This window comes from Bos javanicus, chromosome 11 (genome assembly GCF_032452875.1).
Source record: "Bos javanicus breed banteng chromosome 11, ARS-OSU_banteng_1.0, whole genome shotgun sequence".
In the NCBI taxonomy this organism is placed as follows: domain Eukaryota; kingdom Metazoa; phylum Chordata; class Mammalia; order Artiodactyla; family Bovidae; genus Bos; species Bos javanicus.
Window position 1 is genome coordinate 43,320,949 of NC_083878.1, and position 27,980 is coordinate 43,348,928.

Consider the following 27,980-nt stretch of genomic DNA (forward strand, 5'->3'; position numbering starts at 1 on the left):
TATTTTTCATTGGTGTTGTACTTTTTTTGCTTTTTTATGATTTTATTTATTTATTTTTGGCTGTGCTGGGTCTTTGTCATGGCTGTGTGGGCTTTTCTCTACTTGCAGCAAGTGGACTAACCCTAACCCTAACCCTGCGCTCTAGTTGTGGTGACAGGCTTCTCGTGGTGGCTTCTCTTGTTGCAGAGGATGAGTTCTGGGGTGCATGGATTTCAGTAGTTGTGGCAGATGGGATCAGTACTTGTGGCTCCTGGGCTCTAGAGCACCAGCTCAATAGTTGCGAAGCACAGGCTTAGTTGCTCCAAGGTATGTGGGATTCTTCTGGATTAGGGATCAAACCAATGTCTCCTGCTTTAGCAGGTGGATTCTTTACCGCTGAGTCCCCAAGGAAGCCCCTTTTAGTTTGTTTTGTCTTTCCCTATTTGTTTTTTATTTTGTATTTCCCTGGTAGCTAGTTGAACATTTTTTCAGATGTGTATTCACTATTTCTGATTCCTCTTCTCAAATGCCAGTACATGGCTTTTGTCCCTCTTTATCCTGGGTTCTCTCTTTCCTATTGCTTCTTAGGTTTTCTTTATATATTCTGAATACATGTGGCAAGTTGTTTCTCCCAGTTTGTGGCTTCTCTCTCTTTTTTAAAAATTGAAATAGGGACTTCCCTGGTGGTCCAGTGGTTAAGGATTTGCCTTGCAAGCAGGGAACTCAGGTTCAATCCCTGGTCAGGGAACTGAGATTCCACATGCGTTGGAGAAACTAACCCTGTGCGCTGCAACTACTGAGCCCACACGCTACAACGAGAGTCCGTGCATCACAACAAAAGATCCCACAGGACACAATGAAGACCTTGCATACTGCAACCAAGACCCAATGCAGTCAAATTAATTACAAAATTGGAATATACTTGACCTATAATATTATGTTAGTCTCAGGTATACCACATAGTGACTTGATAGTTGCATACATTGTAAAATGCTTGTCAGAGGATGTTCAGCTTTAAGGAATCCAGTGTGTTGCACTTTTCTTCCTTTGTGTGCCATTTCTCAAGGATTCTCTGTTCCTTATCAGTTCCTGTTCCCGGAACGAGTAGAGCTGCATGCAGTTCTCAGGACTGAGATCATCGGAAAGGGTACCTGCTTGGATTCCCTTCAGTAACTCCCTTCAATGACTCTTTTCAGCATCAGTGACCTTGTATGTATTAGACTATTCATTTTGTTGCAATTGATGAGATTTCATCCTTTGTAATGGCTGAGTAATCATTTTACTAAAGATATATAAGCCTGCACTTCTGCTAATAAAATACCCTTGTTCCACTAGAGACTTGGGTTCCTGTGTCGTTCTTTCTCTTTCTCTCTCTCCCTCTGGCTAATTCTCTGTAGCATAGAAACCTGCCGAGCTCACTTTCCTGCCCGGGCTTTCAAGACCCCTTCAAGACAATGCCCTGTGCCTCCGAGAGTGGTACAAGCCCTGTCCTAGGGCTTTATTGGTTCTATGCGTAACCCAAGGAATACTAGCCTCTTTCTCTCTTTTGCTTTCTTATTGTTGACTCCGGACCACCAGGTTCCAGTCCATTAAAGGACTGCAACAAATGATCATCACAGTAAGTCTAGTAACTATCTGTCCCCAGACAAAGTTTGTCACAACATTGTTGATCACACTCCTTATTCTGTATATTATATCCCGTGGCTTGCTTACTTTATAACTGGAAGTTTGAACCTCTTAATCACCTTTGCTGTGGTTTCTCTTTTTGATCTCCTTTATGCTGATACTGGTTGGGGCATAGGCTTAGATTACTGTGATATTGAATGGTTTGCCTTGGAAACGAACCGAGATCGTTCTGTTGTTTTTGAGATTGCATCCAAGTACTGCATTTGGACTCTTTTGTTGACCATGATGGCTACTCCATTTTTTCTAAGGGATTCCTGCCCACAGTAGTAGATATAATGGCCATCTGAGTTAAATTCACCCATTCCGGTCCATTTTAGTTTGTTGATTCCAAGAATCTTGACGTTCACTCTGCCATCTCCAGTTTGACCACTTCCAATTTGCCTTGATTTGTGGACCTAACATTCCAGGTTCCTATGAAATATTGCTCTTTATAGCATTGGACCTTACTTCTATCACCAGTCACATCCACAACTGGGTATTGTTTTTGCTTTGGCTCCATCCCTTCATTCTTTCGGAGTTATTTCTCCACTGATCTCCAGGAGCATATTGGGTATTTACTGACCTGGGGAGTTCCTCTTTCAGTATCCTATCATTTTGCCTTTTCATACTGTTCATGAGGTTCTCAAGGCAAGAATACTGAAGTGATTTGCCATTCCCTTCTCCAGTGGATCACATTCTGTCAGACCTCTCCACCTTGACCCGTCCATCTTGGTAATCCAAGCCTATGCCCCAACCAGTAATGCTGAAGAAGCTGAAGTTGAATGGTTCTATAAAGACCTACAAGACCTTTTAGAACTAACACCCAAAAAAGATGTCCTTTTCATTATAGGGGACTGGAATGCAAAAGTAGGAAGTCAAGAAACACCTGGAGTAACAGGCAAATTTGGCCTTGGAACAGAATGAAGCAGGGCAAAGGCTAATAGAGTTTTGCCAACAGAACACACTGGTCATAGCAAACACCCTCTCCCAACAACACAAGAGAAGACTCTACACATGGACATCACCAGATGGTCAACATCAAAATCAGATTGATTATATTCTTTGCACCCAAAGATGGAGAAGCTCTATACAGTCAGCAAAAACAAGACCGGGAGCTGACTGTGGCTCAGATCATGAACTCCTTATTGCCAAATTCAGACTCAAATTGAAGAAGGTAGGGAAAACCACTAGACCATTCAGGTATGATCTAAATCAAATCCCTTAAAATTATACAGTGAGAGTGACAAATAGATTTAAGGGACTAGATCTGATAGACAGAGTACCTGATGAACTATGGATGGAGGTTCATGACATTGTACAGGAGACAGGGATCAAGACCATCCCCAAGAAAAAGAAATGCAAAAAAGAAAAATGGCTGTCTGAGGAGGCCTCACAAATAGCTGTGAAGAGAAGAGAAGTGAAAAGCAAAGGAGAAAAGGAAAGATATAAGCATCTGAATGCAGAGTTCCAAAGAATAGCAAGAAGAGATAAGAAAGCCTTCCTCAGCGATCAATGCAAAGAAATAGAGGAAAACAACAGAATGGGAAAGACTAGAGATCTCTTCAAGAAAATTAGAGATACCAAGGGTACATTTCAGGCAAAGATGCACTCAATAAAGGACAGAAATGGTATGGACCTAACAGAAGCAGAAGATATTAAGAAGAGGTGGCAAGAATACACAGAAGAACTGTACAAAAAAGATCTTCAAGACCCAGATAATCATGATGGTGTGATCACTCACCTAGAGCCAGACATCCTGGAATGTAAAGTCAAGTGGGCCTTAGAAAGCATCACTATGAACATAGCTAGTGGAGGTGATGGAATTCCAGTGGAGCTATTTCAAATCCTGAAGGATGATGCTGTGAAAGTGCTGCACTCAATATGCCAGAAAATTTGGAAAACTCAGCAGTGGCCACAGGACTGGAAAAGGTCCGTTTTCATTCCAATCCCAAAGAAAGGCAATGCCAAAGAATGCTCAAACTACCACACAGTTGCACTCATCTCACATGCTACTAAAGTAATGCTCAAAATTCTCCAAGCCAGGCGTCAGCAATACATGAACTGTGAACTTCCAGATGTTCAAGCTGGATTTATAAAAGGCAGAGGAACCAGAGATGAAATTGCCAACATCCCCTGGATCATGGAAAAAGCAAGAGAGTTCCAGAAAAACATCAATTTCTGCTTTATTGACTATGCCAAAGCCTTTGCCTGTGTGGATCACAATAAACTGTGGAAAATTCTGAAGGAGATGGGAATACCAGACCACCTGACCTGCCTCTTGAGAAACCTATATGCAGGTCAAGAAGCAACAGTTAGGACTGGACATAGAACAACAGACTGGTTCCAAATAGGAAAAGGAGTACATCAAAGCTGTATATTGTCACCCTGCTTATTTAACTTATATGCAGAGTACATCATGAGAAACGCTGGGCTGGAGGAAGCACAAGATGGAATCAAGATTGCTGGTAGAAATATTAATCACCTCGGATATGCAGATGACACCACCCTTATGGCAGAAAGTGAAGAGGAACTAAAAAGTCTCTTGATGAAAGTGAAAGAGGAGAGTGAAAATGCTGGCTTAAAGTTCAACATTCAGAAAACTAAGATCATTGCATCTGGTCCCATCACTTCATGGCAAATAGATGGGGAAACAGTGGAAACAGTGTCAGACTTCATTTTGGGGGGCTTCAAAATCACTGCAGAAGGTGATTGCAGCCATTAAATTAAAAGATGCTTACTCCTTGGAAGAAAAGTTATGACCAACCTAGATAGCATATTACAAAGCAGAGACATTACTTTGCCAAGAAAGGTCCGTCTAGTCAAGGCTATGGTTTTTCCAGCAGTCGTGTATGGATGTGAGAGCTGGACTTTGAAGAAAGCTGAGCGCCGAAGAATTGATGCTTTTGAACTGTGGTATTGGAGAAGACTCTTGAGAGTCCCTTGGACTGCAAGGAGATCCAACCAGTCCATCCTAAAGGAGATCAGTCCTGGGTGTTCATTGGAAGGACTGATGCTGAAGCTGAAACTCCAATACTTTGGCCACCTCATGAGAAGACTTGACTCATTGGAAAAGACCCTGATGCTGGGAGGGATTGAGGGCAGGAGGAGAAGGGGACGACAGAGGATGAGATGGCTGGATGGCATCACCTACTCGATGGACATGAGTTTGAGTGAACTCCGGGAGTTGGTGATGGACAGGGAGGCCTGGTGTGCTGTGATTCATGCGGTTGCAAAGAGTTGGACATGACTGAGTGACTGAACTGAACTGATGCTTACACTTGATGAGAACATGCTCTAATTTTGATATAATTTACTTTGTTTATCCTTCCCTTTTGTTAAACTTTTCTTGAGTTTATAACTTACTTTTAATTTAAACCTTTCCATACCATTCTGGTATAGGTGTATCTTTATAAGAAGCATAATCAAATCTGATATCTTATCTTTCAATATCTGAATTTGTTTATATTTGTTGTTATCAGTGATGTAGTTAGACATATTCCTACTATCTTACATTTTATTCACCACTTGCAGTATTTTTTTATCATAATTTGTCCCCTTTTTTGTTTCTAGTAGATTGAGAAATCTTCAAGCTTGCTGCAATTTTAGAATCTACAAATTGTATATCTATCTGTTTTTCATGCATGTTCATTCACTTCAGTAGTGTCCAACTCTGTGCGACCTTATGGGCTGTAGCCCAGCAGGCTCCTCTGTTCATGGGATTCTCCAGGTAAGAATACTGGAGTGGGTTGCCATGCCCTCCTCCAGGGGATATTCCTGACCCAGGGATGGAGCCCATGTCTTCTGCGTCTCCAGCATTGCACGCAGATTTTTTACCACTGAGCCACCGGGGAAGCCCATCTATCTGTTCAGGTTGTTTTAAATATTTAGCATATATTCTTAACTATAAATTTTTAATACATTCTAGTATCATTCCTTATTTGTATGCCGTTAAGGGCTTTAGCAGTATATGAAACAAAACTTGTAAAATATTGATTACTGCTAGAGCCAAGTGGTGGGTAAACTCTTATAAAGGATTCTGCTACTTTACTACCCATTAAGTACACACACACACAAAATCTTATTATTAAGAAGAGATTTTTTTAATATAAAACCGGGCTTCCCTGGTGGTTCAGGTGAAGTGTCTGCCTGCAATGCAGGAGATCCAGGTTCAATTCCTGGGTTGGGAAGATCCCTGGAGAAGTGAATGGCTACCCATTCCAGTCCCCTTCCTGGAGAATTCCATGGAGAGAGGAGCCTTGCAGGCTACAGTCCATGAGGTCACGAAGAGCCAGACACGACTAGGAGACTAACACTTCCACTTTTATATAAAAACATGCAAAAATTTGTTTTATGGAGGATTTTTCAGTTATAAACACATTTCCAGATATATTTTATCTGTTCCTGTGTTCACTGTTCTTTGGTTGTTTGGTTGTTTTTGAATGCCATGTTTTTCCTCTAAGTTCAGTTTTCTTCTTGGTGGAAAATGTTCTCAATAGCCTCTTCAGTGAGACTGTGTGGCAAACTTTATCTTTTTTTTGAGAGATAGTTTAACTGAGTATATAATTTTAGGTTGACAGTTATTTTTTCCTCAACGCTTTCATAGAGTTGCTCCTTTGTCTTCTGGCATCTATCATTATTGATTAGAAAATAAATGCCCATTTAATTATCATTTCTTTGTGCATTTCTTTGTTCCTCTGGCTGCTTTAAAATTTTTCTCTTTATTTGTAATACAGTGTCATCACAATGAGCCTTCTGTGTGAACTTTCTTTCTTTTTCCTTTTGGCCATGCCGTGCAGCTTGTGGGATCTTAGTTCCCAGATCAGGGATTGAACCCTGAACCCAGGCCACTTCAGTGAAAGCACCAAGTCCTAACCACTGACTGCTAAGGAATTCCCTAAATTTATTTCTATGTATACTACATGATATTTCTATATACACTGCTTGGCACTTTCATTCAAGAATATACATCTTTTTTTTCAATTCTAGAAAATTTTAATTATTATCTCATCAAATAATGCTTCTCCATAATTCCCTCCATTTTTTTCTTCTGGAACTCCTGTTAGATACGCCTGAAGCCTCCAAAATGTATCCTTCACACCTTTAACTGATTGTTCATATTTTCCTTTATTAGTATGCTGGGTGAATTCCTCACCACACTTTTTCAGTTTACTAATTCTCTAATTGATTCTGATCTAGAGTTTGTCCCAGCTATTGATTTTTCTTTCAAGAGCTATTTTTGTTTCTGCTTGTTTTGTCTCCTTAACGGATATTATTCCTTGTTTATCCTTTTGAAAGAGTAGCATTAACATTGAGAAACTGGAAACTCCATGAAGTGGCAGATGTAGAACATTTTAGGTAGAAAAAGCAACTTTGGGACCTGATCTTGCCTAACCGTGCCCCCCCCAAAAAAAACCTCTGTGTGCTTCTTAACCAGCATTATTTTCAACTTGGCCCTATCATATAAGCATAGCTGATAACTCAGCTTGTTGAATATATCTAGAGGTTTTTGGTGCTATATCCATGTGCGAATTACCCAAATTTGGGGTGTAAACAATATGATGGACAGGACTCTGAGTTGCTGACTGGGTCTTGCGTCACTGAGTAAGTGTACATTCTCTGACATACAGAAGCTCAGAAGCTTTACTTCCAGTAGGTCAACTGAGCCACTTTATATCCCAGAAATAAATGTGGCCAAGCACTTACTGACAACAGACTGCACGGCTGTTGTTGGGGTAAGTGACAAACTGCGAATTTTAAGCTATTCATGTGCTTTATGGAAAACAATAAAATAATCCTGTGAATATAAACAAAACAGTTAAATGACATTACTTAGCACCATCTTAATTATACACAAAAGTGCAAACTTGGGCATTAAGAGCATGTGGCAATATTCACTTTAAGGTGTCGAATACATGATTCAAATATTTCAAACTATGCTTATACTAACATTTTTTAGAATATGATTTAATTTGCAACAACAACAAAAAAGAAATGTAATCCTGGTTAAAATGTGAATATCCCTGGTTGTAAAACTACTGCTCCCACCCCCTAAATTCTGGGTGGTATTTTGGGTGGTGGTGGAAGTAGATAGCTCTGGTATTCTTTTGCTCATGTCATACTCCCTTTGATGATGCAGTCATAAGTCTCTTCTCTCCCTCTTCCTTCCTCACTCTGGCCAAGTACCATTCTTAGAGCTGCCTGTTTTGAACTGGAGTCTAATATTGTACTTTTGACTAGAAAACTAACACATTCACATCTCTTGCAGTGAGCTTGACCACCAACACCTTGTTAGACTGTCACTTCAGTAACTCGGAGTACTGACATACAGGCAGGTAAGGCAATCTGCTTGGAACAACCACTGGCTATGTCCTCGCCATCAGCCAACCATGGAGTCACACTGAATGTCTTCTTTTATACACTCAACAGTGTTGCCTTTGTCTGGCAATCACCTTCCTCATTTCTCACAGTGCTTCTAAAGTAAGAAATATTTAGATTAAAAAGGCTGACTACATTGAGCTTTAAATGTTTAACTCTCTCCTGAAATTCCTTGACAAAGTATAAATGATGCTAAGTCTTTCACATCGCAGAAGAAAAACAATCACACTATGGAGCTTGGCTAATTCCAGTAAGGCTTCTTCTTGGATGAAGTCATTCAAATACAGAAGTCATCTTCAAGAAAAGAGCACTCTCTCCAATTTCTCCTCAGGAGGAGGTAAGTGCCTTGAATGTGATGTTCACTTCCTTCAAGAGAACAATGGCCAATATAAGTGGAAATGTTTTCAACAAAGAACATGCTGTTTTCAATTCAACATCCTGTTTCAATTCACTACCAAATGCCCATACGGAATGACGGTTTAGTGCCAAGGAAATCTATGGTCTCCTAAGTCAACAGAACAAGTCGATTAATATGAAAGCAAACTCACATTTAAAAAAATAATTTTACTTATTTAAGCCGAGTGGGTCTTTGTTGCTGTGCAGGCTTTCTCTCTAGTTGCAGTGGCTTGTCTTGTCACAGAGGATGGCTCCAGGGCATGCAGGCTTCAGCAACTGTGGCAGTGAAGTTGAGGCTCCCCGGCTGAGAAGCACAGGCTCAATAGTTGTGGCACTTGGACTTAGTTGCTGCGAGGTATGTGGAATTTTCCCAGATCAGGGACTGAACCCTTGTCTCCTGCATTGGCAGGCAAATTCCTTACCACTGACCCACCAGGGAAGCCTTGCAAATTCACATTTTAAAATAGTTCTTCCATTGGTTTAGATGCTAAGTATAAGTAATGTTAATTTCAACAAAATTTATTTTTAAGTGCAACCTGCTAAGATAGGATGAATGTTCTCATTAACAAACTTCCCATGGCTTGTGAGGTTTCTCCTGCCAGGCTAACAACGGCTGGCATGATATGGTCCCTGCCATCACTTCCAATCACAATCCATGCCTTATGCCACTTGCCAATTTTGTTCTATCAGTAATTGTCAATCCTAAAGGTAATCAACCTTGAATATTCATTGGAAGGACTGTTGCTGAAGCTCCACTACTGTGGCCACCTGATGCAAAGAGCCGACTCATTGGAAAAGACCCTGGTGTTTGGAAAGATTGAAGGCAAAAGGAGAAGAGGACGGCAGAGGATGAGATGGTTAGATAGCATTATCGACTCAATGGACATGAATTTGAGCAAACTCAGGGAGATAATGAAGTACAGGGGAGCCTGGTGTGCTGCAGTCCATAAGGTGCAAAGAGACGACATGACTAACTGAACAACAACAGTAGCTGCACCTGTCTTCTGTTAGCAACTAGAAATGCCAAGATATTCCCAATCACTGGGTTTCTGCTCTTAAATTTTTATCTGCCCAGACTATGCTTCTGCCTATTCTTAACTATGAAATCTTCCCTGACCACCCTAATCCAAATTAAGTCATCTTTCATAGTCCTTGTCATGCACTCCGTTGACTTCCTGCACAGCACGGATTAGAGGCTGAAACTTCTTATTTACTGATTACTGGAGGTCTGTTTCCCTACACTAGAATGTAAGCCCCATGAAGGCGGAGGATCTGATTTTTCTTATGCTCAATCCCTAGACCTTATGTTTCTGCCATGAAGTCTACTAGCTATGACATGTTCTTGATTTAGAAAAAAAATAATTGTGATTCAAACAATAAGTGCATAAATGACGATCTGGACTTCATGCAGCATTGACCTAAAATGGTATTTAGGGAATTCTGAAAGCCACAGACACTAGGCTTTTTTTGGTTTGAGATTTTTGAATTCAATTTGTTAATGCTGCAGGATGGCCACTAGAGGGAGACATAGTCAAATACTATACTCAAGTTCTAAGTTTTTGGGTTTTTTTTTTTCCCCCCTTAGAATTTTGGAAGTCCTGTAGCCCAAGGCTCTTCTCAGCTTCCCTGAAAGATGTCCAGCCATTCAGTTTCTTTTAAAACAAACCGAAAAAGTTATGATGAGCAATTTTCTATCCTGTAGGACCGACTCCACTAGGCACCAACTCACTTAGAAAATCCTCTTTCTTATTGATCTGTTCGTAACTACCCCTTCTTGCCCTCCTCCAGAGTATTAAGAAACTGACACTATCTTGGGCCCTATCCTCAGCCTCATTGTCTAGGATAATCTTTGGAACTTGTAGCTGGCCAATCCCAGCATGCCTCACACATTTCTCATCCTTGGTCATGATGGAAAGTTATTGGGTTTTCTCTCCTGTGACCCCTGGCCAACTACTTCTTCCCTCATCTTTACACTATACCCTGTTCCACAATAAATGAACTCCCCAACATTGTCAACTCCCTGCTATCCCAGAAAGCACCTCCATCCTCTTGCCTTGAAATGGCACTCATGCAGTGCTGGTGGGCTTCCCAGGAGGCTCAGTGGTAAAGAATCCACCTGCCAAGCAGGAGACACAAGGTTCAGTCTCTGGGTCAGGAAGATCCCCTGGAGGAGGAAATGGCAACCCACTCCCATATTCTTGCCTGGAGAATCCCATGAACAGAGGAACCTGGTGGGCTACAGTCCATAGGGTCGCAGAGAGTCAGACACAACTAAGCAACTAAAAAACAATCACCTGCATCTGCCTGCAGTGAAGATGCTGGTTTTCTGAGGTTCCCAGGACCACGGGCAGGGTTGGCATTCACTCTACACTGTCACATGTTCATCATCATTTGTCCAGCCAGTGTAGAAGACTGCGGGGGCTCTCATTTCCACCCAGCACCACCCATTTTGAGTGACTTCAGCAACTATGTATAACAAGTCCATCACCCTAGCCCCTTCATTCCACCCACACCGGGGACCTTCCACTGGACCTCGAATTTACCCTAGTAATTGTCTCTCCAGCTCACACAGTAACCCCTCTACCATATGCATCCTTCATTCTCATTAAGATGTCCACTGCATTTCCTCCCAACTGACCACGTGACTCAGTCTTGTCACTTCTTTTCCTATCCAGCTTACGCTCCCACTATTATTTTCCACCTAACTACCTTTTTCTACTTATATTTCTTCCCTAACCTTTCTCCCAGCCAAAATCACAATTGAATAAATCCAGCTGTTCTCCTTTTTTCTTCCTACACCAATCACTGCTAGTGAAGATATCAGTAGCAAATATACTGTATGTATGTATGAGATAGTACTATTATTATCTACATATTACAAATGTGAACAATAAATAAGTAAGTTGCCCAAGATCACATAACTAGTAAGCCAGATAGTCTGCCTTAATCAGATGTCTTTAAAGTATATAAAGTAAAAATGGATAGAACTACAGGGAGAAATTGACAAATTAATCATCCAAGGTGGAAATTTCAATTTATCTCTCCAAATTATTGATGTTAGACATTCCAAAACTTAGTAAAGATACACATGTTGAGAACACTTAGCAAGTTTGATTTAGTGGGCGTATGTGAAACCCTGACCCCCACAACTAGACAGTATATATGGCACATTTACAAAAATTGCCAGTGAACTACGCCAGTGATTCTCCACATTGTTGGTCTCAGGAACCCTTTATACTATTAAAAATTACTGAAGACTCCAAAATCCTTTGTTTGTGGAGGTTATATTTACTGATATTTACTATATTAGAAACAAAAACTGAAAGATGATTTTGCGCTTATGAACAATAAATACAAATATGTATTTAAATTAACAATACCATTGTATGTTAACATAAGTAACATTTTTATGAAAGATAGCTTTTTTTAATTAGTGAGAAAATGACATTGTTTCACATTTTGGCAAGTTTCGTTAATGCTTGGCTTAAGAGAAAACAGCTGGAGCTCTGTGACAATCTAGAAGGATGGGATGGGGTGAGAGGTGGGAGGGAGGGTCAAGAGAGAGGGGACATATGCATACCCATGGCCAATTCATGTTGATATATGGCAGAAACCAACACAATATTATAAAGCAATTATCCAATTAAAAATAATTTTTAAAAAAAGAAAACAGCTGGATTCTCCAGCAGCTTCTGCTTTCCATCTGTTGTGATAGGTTGTTTTGTGATAGTGGTCTAGTCACTGAGTCGTGTCTAAGTCTTGTGACCCTATGGGTTGTAGCCCATCAGGCTCCTCTGCCCATGGGATTTCCCAGGCAAGAATACTGGAGTGGGTTGCCATTTCCTTCTCCAGGGCATCTTCCTGACCCAGGGATTGAACCCAGGTTTCCTACATTACTGATTGAGCTAGGTTGTTTTGGTGGAAGTCTATGAAGAAATCCAACCTGACCCATGAGAATGAGAAAAGCAGCCAGCCACCGAGGCCCAGCAGGACTTGGTGTCACCAGGAGCAGGCCTGGCACTCACAGCTGGCCTTGGTGGTCAAGGTCACAGAACATTCCCATCAGAGCCAGTCCATGACCATAATGGACCAAGACACAAACAAGACCATGAACTTGTCTAAGCCACACAAGTGCCCAAACATCTCCCTGTTCTGGCTGAGTAACCTCTGCTTCTTTACAGCTACAGCATTGCTCCTGTCGGCCTTTCTGTGTTAGTTTTCTGTGGCTGTGGAAGAAATTACAACAGAAATGTATTCTCTCCCAGTTCTGCAGTCAAAAGGGAGGCCAGGTGTTGGCAGGGTGCACTCCATCTGAAGGCTCGAGGGGAAGATCTTTCCTCATCTCTTCCGGTTTCTGGAGGCTCCGGGAGTTCCCTGGCCTGTGATCACATCACTCCAGTGTCTGCTTCTGTCCTCCTGTGGCCTTCTCCTTTGTGTCCTCCTCAAAAGTCCCTCTGCCTTTCTCTGTAAGGAAACTTGTCATGGAGTTAGGACCTACCCAGAAGACAAACCAGGAAGATCTCATCTGGAGATCTTAATTGTAACTATCTGCAAGGCGGGGTTCCCCGCCCCCCCCCCCCCACCAAATGAGCTAACATAGATTCTGGGGTAAGGATGTGGACATATTTTTTGAGGGGTCAACCCACTATACCTTCTATACATAAGATTTATTAAGAAGCCAAATCATAGAATTACCCCACATCCTGATAGTATCCAATCTAGAATAAAGCTGTTTTCTTAAACCCTCCTCCCAAATCACTGAACCAAACCCAGATCCTATGTCTTTTCTCAAATCATCTTACCAAGGCTGCAGACAACTCCTGCTGGTGTATATTCTCCTTCCCTGCAATGAGTAATAAACCCACCTGGTTCAATTACTGCTCTGTTCTTGGTGGTGTTTATCCAGAAGCACTGACACATAGATATGTAGCTAGAAAAGGGAGGGGTATTTTAACAGCCTTTTCAGATCATTGTGAATGTTCTTCTCTGATACTAAACTACACTCAAATTCAGCAAGTGATCATTTCTTAAAGGTTCCTGGACAGTGGACTCTGAAACCACATCAGTGAACTTTACACACCCTGCGACATGAAAATCCAGCAGACTGCTGTGCACCTCGAGTCCGTCTTTCACTCCCGCATAACTTTGGACATCATACATTGATCATTTGGAAAATAATTGTTCATGAAGTATATATATATCTGTCCAAACTTGACACATTTCATTATATAACATGTATTTTTAAAAATTATATTTGTTGATATCACCACCAATCTCATAAGAAAAGTCCTTATGTGTTAGGAAGCTGTCAAAATTCCCTAAATTTGAATTTTCCCTCAAGGCTCAAATATTATCACTGACCATAATCATTTCATAGTTTTTCCTCAAAGTGGCAGGCTTACTATAACCATTTTCAAGAAAATACCCACCAGATACTCGTCTGAATAACCAAGGTTTGCTTGTCAGTTGTTCTCTCCAGTTTGAAAAAAAAAAAAAATACAGAAGTATTTCATTTTAAAAAAAAAGCTGATTCTGCTTTCAACTTATCCACACAAGTGCTTCTCCATGGGAAAATCATCACACTTTGAAATGCAACAAAAATGCTTAATGTGTACTTTCCATTTTGTTAAACAGTAATAAATAGATGTGCTCACAAGGTAAATAAGAATTATTAAATATATAACTTCTTTTTTTTTAATATAACTTCTTTACTGCTTCATCAAAGACATTCTTAAGTGAAACTTAATTTTTTTTTTCCTGAACTTTATGGTGGTGAAGAATACAACGATACACGGTTTTGGGCCACCACCAGGATTCATGCCAGGGCACCAGCGGTTTTGCCCATCACATGCAAATAGCAACACAGTAAGAAAAGCAAGTAATGTCCCAGTATTGTTATGAAAATAGTTTTGACTTCATAGTTCTTCTAAAAGGGTCTTGGGAATCCCCAGGGATCTGAAGACCACACTTGAGAATCGCTGAACTAGGGTGTAAAGCAAGTCTCAACAAATTGAAATGAATAGATATCAATTATACAAAACAAAATCTCTGCCCACAATGCAATTTAATAAGACACACAATTACACACACACACACACACACACACACACACACAGAAAATGTCCCCTTCTATCTGGAAATTTTGGAACATTCTTTAAACAATCTGTTGGTCAAAGGAGAAGTCATAACAGAAATTTTTTAAAAATATGCTTAGAACTGAATAGTGACAAAAATTTAACATGACAAAACCTGTGAGATATAGCAAAAGTGATATTTAAGGAAAATTTGAGCCTTAAATGCTTATATTAGAAAAGAAGAGAAGTAATCACCTAAATAGTTGTTAAGTTTAAAGTATTAACAGCAACAGAATGGGCCCCAAAACAAAGAAAGATGATGATGATAAAAGAAAAAATTACAGACATAAAAGGAAGAAAGAAATGATAGGAGGATCAACAAACCCCAAATTTGATTCTTTGAAAAGATACACACTTCCAGAAAGGGCACCCTCACGCACTATTTGTAAGTTGATGCAGCAACTGCGGGAAACAATGTGGAGATTTCTCAAAAAATTAAAAATAGAACTACCATCTGATTCAGCAATTTCACTTTTTGGGTATTTCCTAAAGAAAACAAAAATCACCAGCTAGAAGAGATATATCCACTTCAATGTTCATTGCAGCATTATTCACAATAGCCAAGATATGGAAACAAGCTAAATGTCCACTGACAGAGGAAGAAAATGTGGCATATACACACACGGGAAGATAATTCTCCTGGAGGACACTGCTTTACGTGACATGAGCCAGTTGCAGAAGGACAAATACTACAAGATCCTACTTCTGTGAAATATCTAAAAAAGACTGAGAGACGTGGATAGTAGAATGGTGGTTGCCAGAGTCTAGGGTGGAACAGGGTTGGGTAGAGGAGGGGGAATGGGGAATTGTTGTTCCACAGGTATAAATTTTCAGTTATGCAAGATGAATCAGTTCTTGACAGTTACTATGCTGTGACCTAGAGTTCACCATTAAAACGGTCAGAGTCATGGAGGTCTTTTTGGTTATTAATGACTATTGGTACATTCTATGCTGCTGCTGCTGCTGCGTCACTTCAGTTGTGTCTAACTCTGTGTGACCCCATAGACGGCAGCCCACCAGGCTCCCCCGTCCCTGGGACTCTCCAGGCAAGAACGCTGGAGTGGGTTGCCATTGCCTTCTCCAATGCATGAAAGTGAAAAGTGAAAGTGAAGTCACTCAGTCGTGTCCGACTCTTTGCGACCCCATAGACTGCAGTGTACCAGGCTCCTCCGTCCATGGGATTTTCCAGGCAAGAGTACTGGACTGGGGTGCCATTGTCTTCTCCATGCAATATATCTAAATTGAATTATGGTACCAAATAGAGTACTATACTCCAGTATTCTTGGGCTTCCCTGGTGGCTCAGATGGTAAAGAATTCACCTGCAATGGGGGAGACCTGGGTTTGATCTCTGGGTCAGAAAGATCCCTTGGAGGAGGGCATGGCAACCCATTCCAGTATTCCAGCCCAACCAGAGGAGCCTGGTGGGCTACAGTCCACAGGGTCGCAAAAAAAGTCTGACAAGACTGAGTGACTAAGCACAGCACACAGCACAGGAAGAGAGAGGAACTGCCTCAACTTTTTAAGAGAATCTCCAAAAAACCATAGCTAACATGATTATTCATGGTAAAGGAACAAATTCCTTCCTCCTAAGATCAGGAACAAGGCAAGGTGTCCCTTCCCACCCCTTTTACTCAGTGTAGTGCTAGATGTTTGCTAATAATGGTTTGTCTTAAGCTGATGTATCTTGGAAGCAATTAAACACCCATTGTGGAGATCAAACACTCATTTAAGTTGTCCAGCACAGAGGAGCTGCAGGTGGTGGGGTAAGGTATCCAAGGAGAAAGATTCTTCTACGAAGCCCGTCTCTCCCTACCATCTGTTCATTCCAAAGGAATGTGTCTGGAATGCAAAGTGTACAGGTAATACTTGGAAACCCACAGGTCCCAAGAGGCCCAGGCAGGTATCCAAACAAGTGAAGAGAAGCTGCTCTGACTTTCTGCCCCTGACTTTCTGCCCCAGGAGGCTATCGCAGCCATGACTATGGCCACATAAATATCCAGCCCCTCTTAAAAGTAAACTTCATTATTTTCCAGATTTACTGTTTTTTTAATGATATGATTTGTAATGTATTTCAGAGGTGAAATATTCTAGACACCTCAAATCCTTTTTTAAACCAAATTAGATCCAAATAAGTCAAGGCTATGGTTTTTCCAGTGGTCATGTATGGATGTGAGAGTTGGACTGTGAAGAAAGCTGAGCACTGAAGAATTGATGCTTTTGAACTGTGGTGTTGGAGAAGACTCTTGAGAGTCCCTTGGACTGCAAGGAGATCCAACCAGTCCATCCTAAAGGAGATCAGTCCTGGGTGTTCATTGGAAGGACTGATGCTAAAGCTGAAACTCCAATACTTTGGCCACCTCATGCGAAGAGTTGACTCATTGGAAAAGACTCTGATGCTGGGAGGGATTGGGGGCAGGAGGAGAAGGGGACAACAGAGGATGAGATGGCTGGATAGCATCACCAACTCGATGGACATGAGTCTGAGTGAACTCCAGGAGCTGGTGATGGATAGGGAGGCCTAGCGTGCTGTGGTTCATGGGGTCGCAAAGAGTCAGACATGACTGAGCAACTGAACTGAACTGAAGGTTCAAACATGAATACATAATCCCCTTGGTTCTTCCCAGATAGACAGTCCTACCCAAAATGCACAGCTGAAGAGATGAAGCAGGTCACCTGGCCCTTCCTTAATATCTCTGTGCCTCAGTTTCCTCACCTGTAATGTCATGATCATAATAATTCTTATCTTGTAGGGACATGACAGGGATGAAAGGAACTAATTCCAGGGAAGCACTGAGAGCAGTTCTTGCACCTGATAGGCTTCCTAAAGGGAAGTGCCCCCAGCCTTCTGCCCATATTTATTGAGGGATCGGTCTTTTGGAAGAGCACAGGGGAGACTGCTTTCTGTGAATCTCATTCTGCATCCAGAAGTGATTAGTCAACACTGTAGTTGCTCATCACCATGAACGGAAGGCTGATGAAAAGAGATAGCATTAGGAAAGGGAGCCTGAGATCACCCACTGGCTTGCCTGCAGCTGCATCCATTGATGTCTTATTTGGTCTGATTTTCTTTACCTGCCTGGCCCCCTGAGGCATTTGCGTCTGTGATGTCTGATGTTTCGCTAATCTTCTACATTAGAGAATTCCCCCACCGCTTCAGCCAAACAGCCATGGTTGAATGGCTGAGAGAGAGCAGTCCTCTCAGAAGTAAGGGAATAAAGGAAAGATTTTAGCATCTGCCTCCACTTTACAATAAGTCACTTATTTAAAGTTTCATGTGTGAAAACTTAAGACTAAGTGGAGGAGGGGTTGAGGGTGGATTTTAAGGATTTTCAAGGGTACTTTGGTTACCTGTGTGCGGATGCCTTCTGTTTGCCCTCCTGATCCTTACTCTGCCTTCCCCATCACGCTCTGTGCCCAGGACCACATCCCCAGGCTACTCTGCCCTCTGGTTTCTGGTTGAATTCAGCCAAAGTTTGGGGCAGGGGGCAGGGGAGAGAGGGAGGGGCAGGATAGTAAGGCTGAGTGTTTTATTTCCCAGCAGGGTCACTTCAGAGGTCCCTGCTCCTGTCAGGTGACCATGTCCATTCAGCTGTGTCTCCAGATTCCTGTAACTACTCCCTCCCATGGCCTCTGCAGGTCTAGGATGGAAACAGAGCCTGCTGTTACACGCACTGGGCACCTACACACAGCCGACACCTTGGTTAAGTAGTCTCTGAAGTAATAAGAAGTACATAGTGGTCTCTGCCCCCTGGTTCCCGACACAGAGCTCCTAAAATCCTTGTAAATAGGAGTCCTAGGAAAATCTCATGCTGTAATATTCAGGCCTGATCCAGAGCTCCTAAGACCTTTGTAATTTTCTGGATGATAGGAATGTCTTTTGTTGTAGTGAGGCAACTCTGGGTGAGCTCTTGGAAGGAGGCTTGTCACCAAAAAGCCCAAGTTATGATTAGAAGCTTGGAAATTTCAGTTGCCACCCCTCCCCCAAGTCTCTGGAGAGGGAAGAAGGGTTGGAAGTGGAGCTAATAATAGAGAATTGATGCTTTGGAACTGTGGTGTTGGAGAAGACTCTTGAGAGTCCCTTGGACTACAAAGAGATCAAACCAGTCAATCCTAAAGGAAATCAACCCTAAATATTCATTGGAAGGACTGATGCTGAAGCTCCAATACTTTGGCAACCTGATGTGAAGAACTGACTCATTGGAAAAGACACTCATGCTGGGAAACATCAAAGGCAGGAGGAGAAGGGGGCAACAGAGGATGAGATGGTTGGATAGCATCACCGACTCAAAGGACATGAGTTTGAGCAAACTCCAGGAGCTGGTGAAGGACAGGGAAGCCTGGCATGCTGCAGTCCATGGGGTCACAAAGAGTCAGACATGACTGAGTGACTAAACAACATAGCCAGAAGATGAAGCCTCCATAAAAATCCCCAGTGTACAGGATTCAGAGAGCTTCTGGGTTATGAACACATCCATGTGCCAGGAAGGTGGCAGACCCCAATCCACAAGGACCAAAACTCTGACACTCAGTTTCCTTCCAGACCTGCCCTATGAACCTCTTCACATTTATACACATTAAAATATCCCTTGCAATAAATCAGCAACAGTACATAAACTTTTTATTGGGTCCTGAGAGCCACTCACAAATTATTGAACCTGAGGAGACAGTGGTGGGAAACTCCAGTCTGTAGCCAAGTCAGACAGAAGCTGTGGGTAGCCTGGGGACCTACTACTTGGGGGTGGCCTCTGCATTGAAGCGCACTCTTGTGGGATTGAGCCCTTCACTTAGGAATTCTGCACTAACTCCAATTAGTGTAAGGATTGAATTGATACCAGGACACCTAGCTGGTGTCAGAGAAACAGTCATTGTGGGAAGAACCTACAATCTGTGTAGGGGAGAGTAAGGGAAAAGACGGTTAGTTTTCCTAGACATCCTCTCATGAAACTCTTCGCAGGTATCTTCCTTTGACAGAGCCATCTATTTCCTAGCACTATATCTGAATATATCTGAGTATATGGCACAAATAGATCTATCTTCACCTTTTCATCTTTGAACCTAACCCCTGGGTGAAGTGTAATTAGACCAAGGGCCCAGGGTCAACAAGGATGGTAGATTCCAACCTCAGTATGAAAATTCTCAAGAATACAGAAAGTACAACTTTTTATACTTGTCTATAACCCAACTTAATTTCTATTTTAGCCCCAATCTTCCAGGGTTGCAGAAACACATCAGTCTCAGGGTCCCCCCTGACAATTAAACTACAATTAATAAGTTTAAGAATAGAACTACCCACTAGAGATTTGGGAGCCAAGAGGAGGAATACCTAACACGACATCAAAAGAGAGACAAAGGAGTGCCAGGGAACTTCCTGGAGAGTGTGGTGTCTGAGCAGACAAAAGTACAAATGGAGTTAACCAAGCAAACAGAGAAAACTTCATGATAAGCACAGGGTACAGCCCAAGCAAAGGCACGGAGGCAAGAAACAGCAGGATGCCTAGGAGACTACAAGCAAGTCAATGCTTTTGGAGTGGACAGGGAGAGATGACTGATAAACCAGTGACCAGATTTTTTTTTTTTTAACTGAGATATAACTTATTTACTATGTTATGTTAATTTCTGCTATACAGCAAAGTGATTCAGTTTTATATATATATATACATACATACATATCCTATTAAAATATTCTTTTCCATTATGGTTTATCACCAGATATTGAATATAGTTCTTTGTGCTATACAGTACAACCTTGCTCTTTAATCTATCCTATATAAACAGCTTATATCGGCTAACCCCAAATTCCCAATTCATCTCTCCCCCAATTCCCTCCCCCTTGACAACATCTGTTCTCTATGAAGCAGTGACCAGATCTTGAAGGGTTCTGTTACATCAGGTTAAAGAGCTTAGATTTTCTCTCTTAGATCAGTGATCCCCAAGGGGGAAGGGTGTGTGTACACAGGAAGCTTTACTGGAATATAGGTAGAAAGTACTAGAGCTCACACTTTAATTTTGGGGTGTGTGTATGTTTTATAATGTATATATTAGTGCCATGGGAAATGTATAATACACAAATAAATACTAGACATACACTGAAGTTTGGGTTCAACCTCAGATTCAACTATAATCTGAACTGACTTTGGTTTTGACTAAGTGCCCTTTGAATGTCATTTCTTTCATGCTGAAGCCTGTGTGTAATCAGCGATCCTGTGGAAGTATACAGTTCAGTTCAGTCGCTCAGTCATGTCCAACTCTTTGCAACCCCATGGACTGCAGCATGCCAGGCTTCCCTGTCCATTACCAACTCCTGGATCTTGCTCAAATTCATGTCCATCGAGTCAGTGATGCCTTCCAACCATCTTGTTCTCTGTCATCCCCTTCTCCTCCTGTCTTCAATCTTTCTTTGGAAAGATTGCTGTGGAAGGATACACAGCCTATCTAATCAGTGTAACAGCAACAACTGAACAAAACATTTGTTTGGTTTCACTGTATTAGAATATTTGTTTTCCAAAGTGACTGAGCTTTCTAGATGTAACTTTGAGTCAATTTTCCTTATGTAATTATAAGTAGAAATTCTATCAGTTGGATAAAATATATATGAATGTATATTTATTGCTGCCAGAGTAAAATGCTGCAATTATTAGTGATGACTGTGAAGCTAAAATCTTTACATGTGAAATCAATTCAATTCAGTTCAGTTCAGTCGCTCAGTCATGTCCGACTCTTTGCAACCCCATGAACCAAAGCACGCCAGGCCTCCCTGTCCATCACCAATTCCCAGAGTCCACCCAAACCCATGTCCATTGAGTCGGTGATGCCATCCAACCATCTCATCCTCTGTTGTCCCCTTCTCCTCCTGCCCTCAATCTTTCCCAGCATCACGGTCTTTTCCAATGAGTCAGCTCTTCACATCAGGTGGCCAAAGTATTGAAGTTTCAGCTTCAACATCAATCCTTCCAATGAACATCCAGGACTGATCTCCTTTAGGGTGGACTGGTTGGATCTCCTTGCAGTCCAAGGGACTCTCAAGAGTCTTCTCCAATACCATAGTTCAAAAGCATCAATTCTTCTGCGCTCACTTCTCTTTATAGTCCAACTCTCACATCCATACATGACCACTGGAAAAACCATAGCCTTGACTAGATGGACCTTTGTTGACAAAGTAATGTCTCTGCTTTGTAATATTCTGTCTAGGTTAGTTATAACTTTCCTTCCAAGGAGTAAGTGTCTCTTAATTTCATGGCTGCAATAACCATCTGCAGTGATTTGGAGCCCAGAAAAATAAAGTCAGCCACTGTTTCCACTGTTTCCCCATCTATTTGCCATGAAGTGATGGGACCAGATGCCATGATCTTAGTTTTCTGAATGTTGAGCTTTAAGCCAACTTTTTCACTCTTCTCTTTCACTTTCATCAAGAGGCTCTTTAGTTCTTCTTCACTTTCTGCCATAAGGGTGGTGTCATCTGCATATCTGATGTTATTGATATTTCTCCTGGCAATCTTGATTCCAGCTTATGCTTCCTCCAGCCCAGTGTTTCTCATGATGTACTCTGCATATAAGTTAAATAAGCAGGGTGACAATATACAGCCTTGACATACGCCTTTTCCTATTTGGAACCAGTCTGTTGTTCCATGTCCAGTTCTAACTGTTGCTTCCTGACCTGCATACAGATTTCTCAAGAGGCAGGTCAGGTGGTCTGGTATTCCCAACACTTTCAGAATTTTCCACAGTTTATTGTGATCCACACAGTCAAAGGCTTTGGCATAGTCAATAAAGCAGAAATAAATGTTTTTCTGGAACTCTCTTGCTTTTTCCATGATCCAGGGGATGTTGGCAATTTGATCTCTGGTTCCTCTGCCTTTTCCAAACCAGCTTGAACATCTGGAAGTTCACGGTTCATGTATTGCTGAAGCCTGGCTTGGAGAATTTTGAGCATTACTTTACTAGTGTGTGAGATGAGTGCAATTGTGCGGTAGTTTGAGCATTCTTTGGCATTGCCTTTCTTTGGGATTGGAATGAAACCTGACCTTTTCCAGTCCTGTGTCCACTGCTGAGTTTTCCAAATTTTCTGGCATATTGAGTGCAGCACTTTCACAGCATCATCTTTCAGGATTTGAAATAATTCAACTGGAATTCCATCACCTCCACTAGCTTTGTTCATAGTTGCAAGGAGCTGCCCGTGAGAATGGGGTCCTTTGTCTGAAGGACACAGCCCTGGGAGCTGCCTCAGTCCTTGAGGGTTTGCTTGCAAACATAGCTCTCTGTCCCGCCACCCCAGAGATTAGGCGAATATTTACTGCAGACACCTGGAGTTCTGTGCAAACTTCTCACACACAGGGAGATGTTATCTGGTGTAAGAAATAATAACAGGGTGCCATTCCCATGCTCTCAAGATTTCTTGTGACTTTTTGTAAGATGTATAGGTCAACAAAGAAAATGTTAACTGTCTTGTCTTTCTCACGCTCTCCTGTATAAATATAAGATGCTGAATAAAGCTGGTGTCAGACCGCTCCCCTTTGTGGAGATGTGTCTGAACCTCTCGACCCCATCTTTGTTGTAGTCTCTTGCTGTAGTTTTCTTTCTCAGCCCCGCCGTGCATGTTCTCGGGACCTGATCAACTTTGCCGGCCGGCACTGGCAGGTGGCGCCCGAACAGGGACTTGGGAATCGGAGCGTGACGATGGCCGCTGCCTGCCAAGATTGAGGTAAGTAATGAGGAATTCCTAATTATTTGAAGTAAAGGGCAGGGAGTGTTATTGTCGAGAGTAATAAATCATGGGACAAGGCAATAGCCACCAGTTATTTGTACATATGTTGAAAACTATGTTAAAAGGTAGGGGAATTCATGTAAATAAGTTACAGCTGGAGAAGTTTTTACTTTTTATAGAAGAAGTTTGTCCCTGGTTTCCAGAGGAAGGAACAGTTAGTCTGGAAACTTAGAAAAAGGTAGGAAAACAATTGCAGACATATTATTCCTTACATGGTCCCAATCGTGTCCCTGTGGATACTTTTTCTTTGTGGACTCTCATAAGAGACTGTCTGGATCCTGAACATGAGGGGCATAAAATTCAAATGGCTCTCCAAGATTCCACAGAACCCGAAGTTACAGAGCCTTCCGCCCCTCCACCTGAGCCACTTTATGCCATGCCTGAGGGAACAGCTTGTAAGGCTGGAGGGAATGATGATGTGTTAAGCTCTGATGAACAGGAAGAGTTAAATGAACAAGCAGCTCAGTACCATAGAGAGGATATGCCTTGGGAGATGATGGTTAACATGCAATCCCCCTCGGGAAAAGGGGAATTAAAGCATTCAGGGCTTTCTGAAGAACAGCTGGAGAATTTAATTCAGAAAATTGTTATAGCAGTAAAAAAGGATGCACAGGGAGACTCCCACTCCAGTTAGTCTGTGCCTCCAGCATATCCTCCCTCAGTTCTTGCTGGGCTCAATCCACCTCCGCCTTTCGTAGAGCCGCGATAGCTTATATCTATCCCTGCTTCTTTGCCCGGTGAAAACATAAAAATTAGAAGTGAGATACTATTATCTCCTCTTCAACAAGCGATTAAGTGAGCTAATGAAGAAGGAGAACATATTCCCGGGTTTTCAGGAATCTATCCAGTGTTTGAAAATGCTCAACAGCAGAGGTATTATGAACCGCTACCCTTCAAACAACTAAAAGAGTTAAAAGTGGCTTGTGCACAATACGGCCCGACTGCGCCGTTTACTCAGGCTATTATAGAGGCTTTAGGAAATCAAAATCTGCCACCTAATGATTGGAAACATGTTGCTTGGGCTTGTTTATCTGGAGGAGATTATTTACTATGGAAATCTGAGTTTGCTGAACAGTGTGGGATCACAGCCGATATCAATCGGCAACAGGGACTGAACACCACTTATGAAATGATGGTGGGAGAGGGAGATTATTGAGACACTAATAATCAACTTAATTATTTGCCTGGAGCCTACCCTCAGATTAGTGCTTCGGCTCTACGAGCATGGAAACAGCTTCCAAATTCTGATAAAAAGACTGAAGATTTATCTAAAATTCGCCAGGGGCCAGATGAACCATATCAGGATTTTGTTGCCCGCCTGCTTGAGGCAATTGGGAAAATGATAGGGGATGAGCAGGCGGGAATGGTGTTGGCTAAACAGCTTGCTTATGTTTCAGTTTAGCGACAATTGGGTTATTGCCTTAGCTGGTTTTAGTAGACGGCTTGATAATCATTATCCCTCAGGTAAAATTTTACAATTTTCTCACTATCACCAATTTCTCTTCCCCAAAATCATTGTTTCTCAGCCCCTTGCCGACGCCCTAACTGTATTTACTGATGGCTCTTCTAATGGAATAGCTAGTTTGATTATACAGGATAATCCTGCCACCTGGCACACTAATTATAAGTCTGCTCAAGAAGTAGAACTATTTGCCATTTTTCAGGCTCTATTACAAATCTCTGCTCCATTCAATTTATATTCTGATAGTCAATATATCATAAGAGCCTTAAACACTATTGAGACTGTTCCATTTATTGGTACCCTGAATTCTACTATTCAAACTCTTTTTCGTGATATACAACATTTAATTTGCTCCAGAGTTAACAAATGCTATTTCGGTCATATTCGTGCTCACTCTGGACTTCCTGGACCTTTAGCACGAGGCAATGCTTTGGCTGACGAAGCTACACGTATGATATTTCCTTCATCGGAACAAATGGCAAAAACTTCTCACAGCTTACACCATCAAAACAGCAATAGCTTAAGACTTCAATTTGGCATTACTCAAGAAGCTGCCAGGCAGATTGTTAAGCAATGTCAAACATGTCCTCAATTTTTTAGCATCCCCCATTATGGAGTTAATCCCCGAGGATTGTTGCCAAACGACATATGGCAAATGGATGTTACCCATATTCCTGAATTTGGTAAACAAAAATTTGTTCATGTTACTATTGATACCTTCTCTGGCTTTTTACATGCCTCTCTACAATCCAGAGAAGCTAGCAAACATTGTATAGCTCATTGCATTAAACGTTTTGGTGTTATGGGAACCCCTAAGACCATAAAAACAGACAATGGTCCAGGATACACTGGGAAAAATTTCCAATTATTTTGTACGCAATTGTCTATTGCACATAAAACGGGTATCCCTTATAATCCTCAAGGTCAAGGAATCATTAAACGGGCACATCAAACTCTCAAACATCAATTGCAAAAACTAAAGGAGGGGGAATTGTATCTCAATACCCCCTCCAACTCTTTAAACCATGCTTTATTTGTTCTAAATTTTTTACAATTGGATAAAAGTGGCCGTTCAGCAGCACAGCGATTTTGGAACTTTGATGCGCAAACAATAAGACCTGAAGTCTTTTGGAAAGACCCACTTGTGGGAAAATGGTATGGACCAGATCCTGTAATAATTTGGGGACGAGGGCATATTTGTGTTTTCCCACAGGATGCCGAAGTGCCGCGCTGGCTGCCGGAAAGGTTGGTACGCACGGCGGAAACGATCTCTAGTAAACCAGATGAGGAGACTGGCGATTCAAGAGCATGATGAATTACCATCTTGGCAACAACTTCAGGCATTGATGCGAGAGACACAGAATCGTGTTGCTGTGCAGGGCGATTCGATATTGCCTTTAAGCTTCCTGATAACCTTATTAATTATCTTAAATCAGATTAATACTACACATTCTGAAAAATATTCAAGTGCTTACTGGGCTTATTTTCCCGACCCTCCCCTTCTCCAACCGGTGGGCTGGGAGGGATGGTCCATTCCCATATACACTAATGATACTGTGGTTTTGGGTGGATTTTCAGATAAACATATTATTCCTAATCAAGTTAATTTCTCTTATCATGGAGTGTTTGATCATTTACCTATTTGTCTGTCTAGATATTTTAATTCAACAGGATGTCTTTTTGTTGGGGAGTCAGGATATGCTGATTATGACAATGGTTGGAGCCTATATATTCCTGGAGTAACAAAAAAATCTAAAATTCTTCAACGTCGTAATGGAACTGGTCCTTTAGATATCCCTTTCTGCGACTTTAAAACAAAGAGAAGAGTCACTGCTGCACCATGGAAACTGTATCGAGATGAAACTGCTACGGTTTATAACATATTTGAGACAAATGAGTCATTGTGGGACTGGTCTCCAGACTCGGCCGGAAACCCTGGAGCTCAAGATAATAAAAACTTTACATCCCGTATTTGAAATTTGGGCGGCTCCAAAGTGTTCCAAACAAAAATCTGGAAACTAGCTGCCGCCCTTGGATGTGAGGGTTTCTACCTTCAGGTGGGATCGAAACTAAGACACGGTTATTTATCGAATCTCACCATGAGATGCCCTCGTGCATGTGTGCCTCACCCTTATGCTTTACTAGTATGGTCTGTAAATATACAACCTGGGTTACGAAATTATAATGTAACTTGTAACAATTGTACTTTGACTAACTGCGTCAGGGGAATTACTAATCAAACTAGGGTTCTAGTTTTAAGACAGCCTGCTTTTGTTACGGTTCCTGTAAAGATTAATGGGTCTTGGTATGACAAAAAAGGACTTAAACTTTGGGAAAAAGTAGAGGGTGCCTTAATGTGTTATCACAGGTAAATAGGGTTAATAATTCTGAGATTTGTAGCTTTGGTAACCCTTATTGCTTCCTCGATTACTGCAGCCCTGTCTCCTTGGCACAATCAGTGCAAACTGCAACTTTTGTTAATAATCTGGCACAAAATGTATCCATTACCCTGGGGACTCAAGAAGATATTGACAAAAAGCTAGAAGATCGATTGAATGCCCTTTATGATGTTGTAAAATTTTTAGGTGAAGAGGTTCAAAGTATAAAGTTGAGATTACGAGTACAATGTCATGCTGATTTCCGATGGATCTGTTACCCCCAAAAAATATAATGGTATATAACTGCTTGGGATAAGGTGAAAGCTCATTTAGAAGGTATTTGGCATAATGAAAATATTTCCTTAGATTTGCTGCATCTACATCAGGAAATAATGAACATTGAAAATGCACCCAGACTTGATTTGGATGTTGCAAAAAGAGCTGAGTCTTTTGTTAAAGAACTTTTTCGACATGTACCTACCATGGATAGTATTTGGTACTTGGGAGCAGCCATGGGAGGACTATTCTTAATAATTTTAACTGTTTTATTTCTTGCACCTTGTTTAATTAAAAAACTGATTGATGATCTATGGATGATAAAGGCTTCCATCTATGGAAATGGTCTGCGGTTAAAGGAACATAAGCGTGCTATATAAAAAGAAAGGGGGAGATGCGGGGAGCTGCCCGTGAGAACGGGGTCCTTTGTCTGAAGGACACAGCCCTGGGAGCTGCCTCAGTCCTTGAGGGTTTGCTTGCAAACATAGCTCTCTGTCCCGCCACCCCAGAGATTAGGTGAATATTTACTGCAGACACCTGGAGTTCTGTGCAA

At 41.6% G+C, this 27,980-nt stretch overlaps 1 protein-coding gene across 1 annotated transcript; it reads left to right on the forward strand.

The window, feature by feature from the left end:
* Positions 1 to 23,023: 23,023 nt before the first annotated feature.
* LOC133257038 (endogenous retrovirus group K member 19 Env polyprotein-like) lies at positions 23,024 to 26,914 on the forward strand. The gene is made up of 2 exons (XM_061432472.1): positions 23,024 to 23,248; positions 25,987 to 26,914. The coding sequence occupies exons 1-2, from the start codon at positions 23,142 to 23,144 to the stop codon at positions 26,747 to 26,749; spliced, it is 870 nt and encodes a 289-aa protein (XP_061288456.1). The 5' UTR covers positions 23,024 to 23,141; the 3' UTR covers positions 26,750 to 26,914.
* The last annotated feature ends 1,066 nt before the right edge of the window (positions 26,915 to 27,980 follow it).

Excerpts from the sequence above, each read along its gene's own strand:
- LOC133257038 (XM_061432472.1), top strand. The coding sequence starts at position 23,142 with ATGTTCTCGGGACCTGATCAACTTTGCCGGCCGGCACTGGCAGGTGGC. Across the intron at positions 23,249-25,986 it reads CGCTGCCTGCCAAGATTGAG|GATGCCGAAGTGCCGCGCTG; the intron begins GTAAGTAATGAG and ends GTTTTCCCACAG.